The sequence below is a fragment of the Pristis pectinata genome, chromosome 3 (genome assembly GCF_009764475.1).
Source record: "Pristis pectinata isolate sPriPec2 chromosome 3, sPriPec2.1.pri, whole genome shotgun sequence".
In the NCBI taxonomy this organism is placed as follows: domain Eukaryota; kingdom Metazoa; phylum Chordata; class Chondrichthyes; order Rhinopristiformes; family Pristidae; genus Pristis; species Pristis pectinata.
Window position 1 is genome coordinate 80183284 of NC_067407.1, and position 12619 is coordinate 80195902.

At 43.7% G+C, this 12619-nt stretch overlaps 1 protein-coding gene across 4 annotated transcripts in view; it reads left to right on the plus strand.

Moving 5' to 3' along the window:
- The first annotated feature begins 577 nt into the window (after positions 1-577).
- Positions 578-12619, plus strand: part of esr1 (estrogen receptor 1) — a 130593-nt gene continuing 118551 nt past the window's right edge. For 3 of the 4 annotated variants that reach the window (XM_052013154.1, XM_052013153.1, XM_052013155.1), the window contains exons 1-2: positions 578-1045; positions 9536-9732. In XM_052013154.1, coding sequence (XP_051869114.1) covers positions 594-1045; positions 9536-9732 — 649 coding nt within the window. In that variant the 5' untranslated portion in view covers positions 578-593. Of the gene's footprint in view, positions 1046-9535; positions 9739-12619 lie in introns of all 4 variants that reach the window. The other variant, XM_052013151.1, reaches the window with a different exon arrangement.

A 12619-nucleotide genomic window follows, 5' to 3' on the forward strand; every position in this document is an offset into this window, starting at 1 on the left:
GAGCAGAGTAAGTGTGTGAGAGCGCGGGAAATTGAGCGGGATCCATTCTGGGGTTGTAACATCTTTCCAGGTTTTGCACCTTCAGGTGAGGTGGTGGAATAAAACTGGACGTTGGTCTCTTTCCTAGTGCTGTAGTTACGGAGCGCAGCCTGAACAAGGCAGGCATATATAACAGCCTTTAATTTATGGTGAAACATTGATTCAGTACAGTATTACTTTTAAAGTGTGTATGCCTGTGGTGAAACATAAAACTAGTACCAATGTATAACAACCCTTTTTGGCTAGCTGCCAATACCTTTGTAATGCTTATTAGTTCAGATGAGAAGGACTTGGTCTGAAGTTTGAATGTGTTCCTCTGCCTGCACTGTCTCACTCGTATCCTCCTCCTCTTCATGCACAGCAGCAGAGCAGTCGGAGTGTTTGTGAAGCCCTGTCATCAGTAGTGAGCGCTGTAGTACTCGTCTTCTCCTGACTGTGAGGTTTTCTTCCTCTCTAGGTTGGTCAATTGATATGAAGTGCGATCCTACAGGCGACGGTGTCAGCCTGTGACACCCCGAGCTGGGCCGATCTTTGTTTGTTTTCTCTTTCTCTGGATGCTGGTCATGGCAATCCCGCTCCATCACAAATCACCTGCGATTGCTTTGCTTCAGAAGATTCAGACTAGCGAGTTGAACACTTTTGGCAGGCAAACTCTGCAGTTACCTATAAGTGGCGATGGACCTCTGAATGAAATCTATGTGGAAAAAAATAGAGCAGGAACGATGAATTACCCGGAGGGTGGTTATGAGTTTGCTGCTGCAGCCACCTTGTACAACCCGACCAATCTGGGCTACGCAGCCTCCACTGACTCGCATGCCTCCAGCAACATTGGAGGTCTTCACTCCCTCAACAGCATGTCACCGAACCCACTGGTCTTCTTACAGACGGCGCCCCAGCTCTCTTCCTTCGTTGCCCACGGACAGCAGGTCCCGTACTACGTGGAGAACGAGCAGAGCAGCTGCAGCAGTTTCGGCCTGCGCGAGGGACCCCCGTCAACCTTTTACAGGTAAGCCTCCTGCTTTCCTCTGCTGTCCCCGCAGCCCACCAGCTGCAGCACACACCGGGGGTGGGGGAAGCGATGGTCCCCCCCTTTGAACTTTGCGTCGGTGCCTTAAAGTCTGCTGAGTGCCCGGGGGTGATGCTGATGTACGGCTTTGGGATATGACAACCTTTATTCTTTGTGGTTTCTGATGCGGTTTTGAGGTGTCTGTCACTTCATTCACAGCTTGCCGCATTTAGCTCTGCTTCAGTTTTAGTCTGGGCTACGCAGGCTCCCCCTGCATTGAAGGAGTCTGGCTGCCGCTCGGTTCAGACTTGGGTGTGCCCCGGATTTTACTGTGTGGATGGATGAAGTTGTTTGCAATGTAGTTGCCTTTTTTGGAATTTGGGTCTTAGCTTAACTGCACCTCAGTCGAAAACCGGATCATGGCTCAGGACCTCTAACTAACTTTCGATTCGGGTTTCTGAGTGACGTGTCCAAGTGAAGACGGGGTGTACGGTTAATCTGTCGGAGGAGGCTTCAGGTTCCTTGCCAGAATTATCTCAGCACTAACGAGGCGAGGGAGGGGGAAACAAAAAATAAACCCTTGGGATAATTCCCTCAGCATTGCATGCCTTCTGCAGCCCCCCACATTGATAGGCACAGAACGAGAACAACAGTTCACCCATTCATCTCCGAAATTGAATGCCGTCAGTTCAGCAGATTAACCCAAATCAAACCTAAACCTAGGCAAGAATGAAATTCCTCACAGTCCCACATGCAAAGCTACAAGAGGGTGCAATCTATGGTAAAGCGCTGGGGGGGGGGGGGAGGGTGGTTAAAGGGAGGAAAAAACCCTGTTATTCTCTGTAAGCCGAGGTACATTGGTGTAAAATCAGTTGAAATCCACTGCACTACTTTGGTTGATGGTATATCAGATAGTCTCGTCTCAAGTGTAAATTTCATAACAGCACTCAGGAGTTTTAAACAGTTTAGAGTTTTCTAAGCCCTATGTGTTGGTTGAGAAGAGCATTTCAGAAGTGTACACTGGTCTGTTAGCAGGAAGGATTCAAGTCTACAGCTAATTCAGAGCACTGATGAGCAGGATTCAAGCCTACGCCTCTACATAAATGTCAGCAGGAGATGATTTGTAGCCTAAGTATATTGGGTACAGGTTTTTCTATTATGATTACTTCTCTCAACATGTTGAGGCAAGCTCCCTTCTACACTCACTTGGATTGCTGTTGTAACTGTTGTGTTTCATTTAGGTTGTGCAATCAATACTTTGGATACCAATTCTGTGAACAACACAATGCCACTATTTTTTTTCTGTTAATAAAAGTCCTGAGGAGCACAAAAGGTGTTGATAAAGTAGAAAGGGAGAAATCTGTGAAAAGTGTCAAAGGGGAGAAGAAAATTGAAAACAAATGCAGCTCCTGTAAATCTGAAATAAAAACAGAAACGCTGGAAACACTCGGCAGGTTAGGCAGCATCTGTGAAAAGAGAAACTGTTAATGTTTCAGGTCCAGGACTCTGTCAGAAAGGTTAGAGGAGTTTGTCTGCAGTGAGTTGTCATTGTCCTAAAGGGTGGTGGAAGCAGATTAATGTTGATAAATAACTGAAATAAGTATTTGAAAGGGAGAATATTATTGGGCCGTGGGGAAAGAAGAGGGGTGTGGGATTGCCATGTCTCAGGCACAATGGTCAAATATGGCCTGCGTCTGGGCAGCGCGTCTGTGTGGCGTGTCTGTGCAGCGCGTCCTGTGCCTCGTTCTGACTGGGCTATTTCGGGAAGGGTTTGGCACAGTGACATCACCTGCTGCTGATGGGAGCGGTGACAATTGCCTTCTGTTTAGTTCTGGTTAGGCCACCTGCACTTCAGAGGGCGGGGTGAGAGTCCCCTTGTGGGCCTGAGGAAGGAGAAGGCAAGCACAACAGAAACCATGACCAAGGAGCTTGTGGTAGAAACTCTAGAGGCAGCATCTGAGGTTGAGTAATGGCTTGACTGTAATCTGTCCAGACTTTTACAAGGCCTAAAGCACGATCACTGGAAGTGGCGTGGTACCATTATCATTTACTTTCAGTTCAGTCCTCTCTCTTCAATACCTATTGTTCATGCAGCTTGGTATCAGGGCTCCCTCCTCCACTGAATGCCGGGCAAGCCTCAAGATGATGTCCTCCTTTGCAACTCCCCTCTGGTTGTACTGCCAATTATTTTAAATCTGTGTCTCTGGTTACTATTCCTCCTGCCAGGAGAAATAGTTTTTCCCTTTCTACTTCATCAGAACTATTCATGGATCCCAGATTTATCTTTATTAAATTGGTGAAAAAGTCCATGTTCTGTTGAATGCTGTTCACAGAACTGACATCCAAGATATTGACTAGAAAAGCAGAATGAAATGCAACAGGGAAACAGTTGAGAGAAACAGTAATAATGGTAAAATCTGTATCCAATATACTTTGGCAATAAATCGTCTTCTGCTGAAGTTTATGTCGAGGCCGGTCGGCTCGAATCCTTCCCTACACATACCAGACTAGTGCATAATTCTGAACCGTGCCTTCCTCCAGAAGAAGCACACGGCCAACACAGAGGGGCCGGCCTTGCCAGACCTGAGGAGCCACAAAAGTACAGCTGGCCTTCCTTCTGTAGTGGTTGCGGGAGGCCAGCATTGCGAGCCGCCAAAACTCCTCCTCTCAATGCTCAGTCAATGCTCCATTTCAGGACGGAAGTACTGGGGCTTCCTGGGTTACGGAAGACCTGACTTACAGAAATCCAACTTTATACATTTTCTCCCATAAATTTTTAAAGAATTTTTCAAGATAGTAATAACAATAATAAAATGTTTCAAGATATTCATCATCACTGGATACAGTATATGTTCCATTAGTTTAATAATGGCTAGTGTCAGGATGAACATAGACATTCGATGAAATGAAAGAATTAGAGGAAGTGTATGCAGAGCAATACGATATGGGTAGTTACAGTAAACAGACGTTTCTGACTTACGGAAAAATTGGTTTATGGACAGTTATCAAGAACAGAACCCTTACATAACCTGGAGACTTCCTGTACAGAGATTACACTCAAGAGTTCTCTGTGCTAGTTGAAACAGGATTGGAGTCTTGTCCAAATCATTATCTCCCAATCACTAGCCAGTGGCTCCTGCTGGGAGCGACTTAGTGTGGTAATAGGGTGGGAACAGACCAGACTTGTGGTCAGTAGCCAGGAAATACTTATTGTTCAGGCACAAGCATGAAATGCAACGTCAAGTGGCATCTGTTCCAACTGCTTGAAGCCTGCTTAATGGCAATGGGAGCCTGTATAGGGAAATGGCCTTGGGTCTCATCGACAATAGATCAACATCTTCAGGACAGGAGAGGAAGGTGGCAAAAGGCCTAGGCGAAAAATAAATTAACCGTCCAGCATCCAACAATTGTAGCAGTGAGGTGCCATGATTGGCATAGATAGAAATTGATTCTGCAAGTGTTTTGGTTTTGAGATCATTGAATCAGAAAACACATTTGAAACCTTCTTCAGCAAGTGACAATTGTTAATTTAGTTCTGGGACTGATGGATTATCGTTAACTAAAGGTACATTGGGACGAAGTGTTGTGTAAATGGAATTACGTGACCAAGGAGCATTAGATAGGAACTAGAGGCAGTGTCTGAAGTTGAAGTCCATAAACTGATCAGCCATGACTTAAAGAACAGTACAAAAAACCTGAAGGGCTAAATAGCCCACTCCTGCTCCAGTTTTCACCTGATTACAATGTAGGCTAAAGCAAAATGTTTGAAAGGAAATATTTTGCCCGTGAATTTAGAAGGTTACAGGAAGTAAACTGGCCACTGTACTCAAATTTGCTGGTATTTTTATCCACATAAGGCTTCCAGTCTAATCCCACTCACCTGCTTATACCCCATACTCCTTAATATCTCATCCAATTTGAGTCCTTCTTTCCTCAATCCTCATATCTGCCCAGACTTCTTGCAGAATGACTTCAGTCTGCCGCTCATTCCCTTTATAGCCTTTCAATACCACATACAATCTAATTTCATTCTCCTTTTCATTCCACATAGCTTTTAATGTTCCATTCGGTCTAATCCTACCCTCTTGCTCACTCTCCATGAATGCACTATCCAGTGTATTCCAATCCTCCCTCTCACTCACATTTCCCTTTAACGTTCCATCTTAATCCAGTCCAAGTCCCATGCTGTCCCTTTCCTTTAATACTCTTCATGGGCAGCACAGTGGTGGAGCTAGAAGATCCACTGCCTCACAACGTTAGAGACCCAGGTTCAATCCTGACCTTGGGTCTGGAGTTTACACAGTTTCCTGTGCCCACATGGGTTTCCTCTGGGTGCTCCAATTACTTCTCACATGCTAAAAATGTGAGAGTTGGTAGGTTAATTGGCCATTGTAAATTGCCCATTGAAAATTGCCCATAATGTATAGGTGAGTGGTAGAACCTGGGGGAAGGTGATGTGGGGAGTATAAAATAAATGGAATTAACGTTGTATTAGTGTAAATGGGTGGTTGATGGTTGACATAGACTTGGGGGACCGAAGGGCTTATTTCTGTGCTGTACCTCTCTATGAATCTATTTCTACTATTGTATTTGTATTCTTTCCATAGTCTTTTAACATTCTACACCAATCTCACTTTCGTCCTCACTTCTCAGATAATATCCTATCCAGTCTATATGCAACCCCTACACATTCCTTAACATCCCTGTCTAATTCCACTACCTTCTTCACTTCCAGAGCCTGCTGATATTATTCGCTTTCAAGCAATGACTTATCTGAACTGAACCCTTCTTGTTTTCAAAACCTTCACCTGCTCTCCTGTTAACCACATGAGCTCAAATGCATTATTTTCTGAAGGAATACTGTATTCCTCAGCCAAGTATTTAACCTCTTCACATACACACATATGTTGTGAGGAACAGTTCAACAGACATCAGGCAAGGGATTGTTTCCCTCAACAAAAGTCACTCTCTGTAAGTGTGGAAGGGGATAAAAGCAGTATTGGAACAACCCCTGGACATCTGAGCTGTTTCCCACCTTTTTGTTGCCTGAGTGTAAACGTAAAGATGCTTTCATGTTGGCGTTGGCCTGTGCTGGCTCTGTTGGTTTTCAGGGAGTGAGGCTCAGTCTGCTGTGTAAGCACGAATGGAGATTTGGCAGGAGAAACTTGACCTTTCCTGCAACAGCTCACGTTGACTCAAGCTTGAGAATACAAAAACAATGAGCGAAGGCAGCATAGTGGTGGAGTTGGTAGAGCTGCTGCCTCACAGATCCAGCAAGCTAGGTTCACTCCTGACATCCGGTGCTGTCCATGTTTGCACATTCTCCCTGTGACTGTGTGGGTTTCCTCCGGGTGCTCCAGTTTCCTCCCACACGCCAAAGACATTCAGGTTGGCAGGTTCATTGACCATTGTACATTGCCTCTTGTGGGAAGGTGGCTGATAGAATCTGGGGGGAGTTGATGGGAATGTGGGGAGAATAAAATGGGTTCACCATAGGATTAATGTAAATTGGTGGTTGATGGTCAGTGTGGACTTGGTGGGCTGAAGGGCCTGTTTCCATGCTGTATGTAGGCACTCAAAAATTAACCTAAGAGAAAATCTTGGGCTTCCCACTGTCACAATATATTGAAGTCCTTTCAAAGTTTTCTACCAGACATGTTGTAGCTCTCTGGTCTAAGTATTCAGTATGAATTAAATAGAAATCCTGGAGGCCTGGTGTTCTTGCTCTAGAAAGGAGAAGGATGACAGTTGTTCTGATAGAGCTTTGTAAAATTATGGAGAAACTTGTTAGGATATACATGGAGTTGCTCCCATATGTGAAGAGTTCATAACAGGATGCCTTAAATATATGACTGTCACTAATAATTCTAATGAAAGATTCAGGAGAAATCCTTCATCCAGAGATGCTGAAAGTCTGAACTTGCTAGCATGTGGAACGGTTGAAGTGAATAATATATTTAAAGGAAGGCTAGATAGGCACATGAGTAGAGGATATTTTAGAGTCATAGAGTTGCACGGCATAGAAACAGGCCCTCTGGCCCACCATGCCTATGCTGATCATTATGTTTACCTATAGTAATCCCACTTGCGGCACTAATTCCACATCCCTCTGCCTTGCTCATACAAGTACCTGCCAAGATGCCTCTTAAATGTTGTTACTGTTCCTGCCTCCAAAACTTCTTCTAGCAGCTCATTCCAGATACTAACTACTCTTTATGTGAAAAAACCCTTAGATCTCCTTTAAACCTCCTCCTTCTCACCTTAAACTATGCCCCTCCAGATTTAGACACCCCTACCATGGGAAACAGACACTGGTTATCTACCCCATCGATGCCGCTCATAATTTCAAATACCTCTGTTATGTCACCTCCCAGCCTTCTTCATTCCAGGGAAAACAGACCTAGCCTATCAAATCTCTCCTGATAACTCATTGATAACATCCAATCTAGATAACATCCTTGTAAATCTTTTTGCACTCTCTCGAGCTTAACCACATCCTTCCTATAGTGTGGTGACCAGAACTGCATACAATACTCAAGTGCAGCCTAGCCAACGTTTGTACAACCAAAATGTGATGTCCCAATTCAATGCCTTGGCAAGCATGCACATCCACACCTTCCTCACCACTCTTTCTGCCTGTGTTCCCATTTTCAGGGAACTATCTACTCATACCCCAAAGTTTCTCTGTTCAACCACACTCTCCAGGGCCCTGCCATTCATTGTGTATGTACTGCCCTGGTTTAATTTGCCAAAATGCGTCACTACGCACTTGTCTGAGTTAAATTCCATCTTCCATTCCCTTGCTCACTATCTCAGTTAATCTATATCTTGGTGTAACCTTAGACTGTCCACTATACCACTAATTTTGGTGTCACCTGCAAACTTGCTAATCATGTCACCTATATTCTTGTCCAAATCATTAATATATATGGCGAACAACAGAGGACCCAGCACCAATCCCCCACACGCCACTGGTAACAGGCCTCCAATCTGAAAAACAACCCTCCCACTATCATCCTCTGCCTCCTACCACCAAGCCAATTTAGTATCCAGTTTGCTAACTCACCCTGGATCCCATGTGTTCTAATCTTCAGACCACTGGATAGCTTGGAATTAAGTACATTGAGAGGATGCTCATTTAGAACATAAACACCGGGACAAGTCAGGTAACCAATAGCCTAATTTGGTTATGTAAAATTAAGTGGAAATTACGGTTTCTGCAACATCAGACCCTAACTGTAGCTCTCATTCTCTGGTAGTAGGAATGAATATGACTCAGGATTGAGGAGCTGAGTGGGTTGTTGTTTGAAGGGGTGGGGTGGGGGGGTGAAATCCCATCCCGTGTAGTGGACTTCACCCTTCTTTCCCTGGGGTGACCCAGCTTAATGTTTTCGATTCTACTTCCCTGTCCTCCTTTCAGCTCTAGTGCTCTCCCTGTCTCGAACTGTCTTTCATTTCTGACAGAATGCCAATTCTTTCCCCTGTGCATCTTTGTCCTACCACTTAACCACCTGGTCCTCTTGCCAAGCACCTTGCAATTATTATAGTTCTTTGCCAGTGCTTGTGTATGCTTCTTTTCCTCCCATTCTTTCCTTCTTTTTCCTTTCCTTCTCTTCTTCCTAAAACAATATCCTCCAATTCAAAGCAAGCATCATTTGAAGATGGCCTGACCTGCCTTCCCATGAGGGATCCTGTCTGACCAGCTCGTGTTTTCTGGTCTGCTTTTGATTTATCACCACTTTTTTTTGTTCAGTACCTTACTCTTTATGATTATAGCAACCCATGGCTTCCATGGTCAAGTTAAGTGCTAAGGCAGTGGGAGGGGTTGGTAGCAGTGGACATAGAGTTGGTAGGGTCAGAATTATACAGGATTTTCACTGCCAGGGTTCAAAGCTTGAGCGATTCTCTTTGTGACTGGCATTGGGTCTTTCCAGACTCTTCTGCATCCACATTGTAAAAGTAGTCCAAGAAGAATTGTTTTATTCTTGCTGACAAGCATGTAGTCAGTGCAAAACAAAAAGCAGTCACTAAACCATTGTTCTGGGATGTGCTGCTTGAAAGCATGACAGAAGAGCATTCAACGCTAACCTTCAAAATGAAATCAGATAAATGCTTGAAAAGGGGGAAAATTATGGGGAAAGAGTGGAGACTGGGACTAAACAAGACAATGTAGTGAATAGGCTCTGTCTCTCGCTTCATCTTCTTCCATGTATTTCTGTATGTTAATTTTACCTGTCCTTTAACTAGTTTTTGACCATTCTATAGGTGTCTCTGTTGAATGTTTTTGGCCACCGATACACTGCTAAAGCCCATCCAAAGTTGAGCTGTAGAATCCACAAAAGTGAGTGATTCCTGCTCCGGCAAGAGGATGAAGTCCCTGAGATTCACATAGCACACCACATGTGATCACCATTGTTTCCCCAAGGCCTTGTGGAGTCCTCTCCTGCTTGGTTCTCACCCTGCTCTTGTTATTCTGTTGTGATTCTGCAGAATTAACAATGACAATCGATGCCGAGTTAACGACCAGCTGTCCAGCACCAGCGAGCAGAGCAGCCCGTCAGCAGGCACGTTGGAATCCAGTAAGGAAACACGGTACTGCGCGGTGTGCAGTGATTACGCCTCAGGCTATCACTATGGAGTCTGGTCATGTGAAGGCTGCAAAGCTTTTTTCAAGAGAAGCATTCAAGGTAACAGATTGGCGATAATATATTGGTACTGCTTGCCATGGTAACGAGCAGAGCTATTAAGCAGCAGTGAGCTCGTGTAATCTTACATGTGTTTCCAGAAGTTTGCTTTCTGTGTGACAAATTGGGAACGGTCATATAATTTTCAAAATGTATCTATTGCCTTGACAACAACCATAAGCATAGATGTCGATCAACACAAACAGCATTACCCACTCTCGCTCAGATCACTGCACAGTGCTTTCATTTAATGTTGCATGAGGTTTTAGTGACAACCCAGCTTAGTAAGATGATCCCTGTTATATGTTAGGTGGTATGATTGATGTTAATTAAGCCATCAGAGGGAATGTCCTGGTTTTTAGGCTTCAGAGCAAGCTGCATAGCACCTGACTTTTGAAAAAAGTCAATTCTGAATTGCTGGAAAACTTCTTCAAATTTGACTGCTCAGGTGTGACTGAGATCGAATGGGTATTGTGGATTTATTGTAACATGTGACTTGTTGCAGAAGGATAGATTGAAGGTCCGGTCTGTTCAGCAACCTGTGTTAATGCAGCTTAAAGCACTTTTTTTTGCCAAAGTCTGATGCTCAGCAGCAAGTTACACTGCAAAAGCAAAGCGCAGAAAATGTGGTGAGATGGCAGCATCACCGTAATCATTATTTAATCCATGCTCCCTACTGTTGATTTATCTTGCTGCTCTTGCTAACATATATTGACTCCTAATCCTCCAATGCCTCAATGCCACAACTCACAACCAACTCTCCAGGATCTTCTGTGTTGCTCTGACTCCAATTTCTTTCTTCATTTTTGGGTTGTGTACATTGGAGACGAGCCTGGCATTTGTTGCCTGCCCCTATTTGTCCTTAAGATGGCGAAGGTGAACCTGCCCCTTTAGAGAAACTAATGAATTTTAAATTTCTGGACCTCTAACAAATGAATTCATTAATGAAATGCTCTTGAATTAAATTTAATGAAAGTACTGTTTACTAAATTAAAATTGCATTTGAAAGTTAAACTTCACTTAAAGTCATTGACTCAAAGGAATGGCATTTTAGTCATGGTACAATTGGATAACAGAACAGGTTCAAGGGGCTGAATGACCTATTCCTGTTCCTATATTTCAATTTAAGTCACTTTCACTTCAGGTGTGATCCTGAATATTTCTATCCTCTGATCCTTCGGATAAACTGATGATAGACCACCAGTAATCTATTTTCTCTTGGATCCTTGCACCCTGTGTAGTAAATCCTTCACCCAGAGGATCATTGGTATTGAGCTATAGAGGCCTGCAATACATTTTAGGAATATTGGCGCACATTTTGATTTTTCTTGCAATGTACTTCCAAGGCATGAAACAGCCCAGCAGCGCTAAAGGCAAGAACTATCTTTGTTCTCATTTATTTTGTTCATGGGTTCTTTTCTGTAACATTATGGAGCCTGAGGAAGTGTGAGTAATTATTTTGTTTTGTTCTTCTGAGTTTGGAGTTAGTAGGAATGTGGCCTTTCTATCACAAATACTTTAATGGTTGGATGGCAGAAATGAAAGGAAGAGAGAACTTGCATTTATATAGCAACTTTCATGACCTCAGGACATCCCAAAGCACTTTACAGGCTATTGACTATTAAACTGAAAATGTAGTCATTGTTACAATGGCACATTGTAATCTGGCAGCCAACTTATACATAGCAAGGATATATATTCAGAGGTATTGTCTGAGGTGGATGTTGGTTGGAAAACTGGGAGAACTCCTGTGGTCTTTTTTGAATAGTGCCTTGGATTCTGAGAATTCCAGGTACTGGGGTCCACTAACCAAAAGAATGGACACCAATGGCAGAGTGGAAGGGTTGCAAGTGTGAAACTGTGGTTAAAGTCGGAGTCAAGTATAGAAACCGCAGGGAAATGTACTTGGGTTCAGCAGCAAATTAACTTGGTGTCTGAAACAGGTATTGGGTTATATGTTTCCCAGCTGGCAATGTGATAAAACACATATTGCATTTATTATGCTGGTTAAGTTCCAACACCTGTAAACTTCCCCACTTCATCACTTCCAGAGGTTTTCATCTGCTATATTGCTTGCTTTGATGGGCCCCAGGGCACTCTATGCTACAAAGACTGCTGTTCCCTACAAAACTGAGGAACTAGGTGTTGATTGTGACCCAGTACAAAGGGCAACCAGTACTTGAAATGAGCAAAGATTAAAATGCAATCCAGAAAAGTGGAACTTTGTTGCCAATTTTAATGTCTCAGCAATATCTGATGCACCATTTGTGAGACTGCTCACAGCGTTGTTACATTTGAAGCTTGCTTCACACTGTGCTGAAGGAGTAATGGATTGATTTATTTGTGGCGGAGCAGTCACTGTTGTTAGTAGAGATGAGATAGCTTGTCTGACCTTGAGGTGGGAGAGAACATTTTGTGTGCCGTATGAGCCTCTGCCAGGGAAGCCAGCAAAAATGAATCATGGATTCACTTAATGAGGCAATGTTAATATAACAAGGGGAGGCCCCAGAAATGCAGTTGCTGTAGCACGTAGAGTTTCTGTTGATTTACAACGAATGGAGATTCTGATAGACTTTCGTTCATATAAATTAATGCATTTACTTAAAAGTTGCAATTTTATTTGTAGAGCTGTGGACCTTTGCTTAAATCTCCCTTCTTGCAAGGTCTCAGTAACCATCATTCCCTCCCACCACGTCTGTGTTAACTATACCATATCCCTGTCCTTGTTGCCTTGAATCCGAAATCCTCATATGTCTTCAGAGCCCTCCAGGGCCTCTCTCACCCCACCCCTTCCTCCACCATCTCCTCCTCCAGATTACTTCCTGCCCTGGATCCTACTGCCTTTTCTGGTTGGGACACTCCTCCTGTGGCCCCATCACAAATGCCAAAG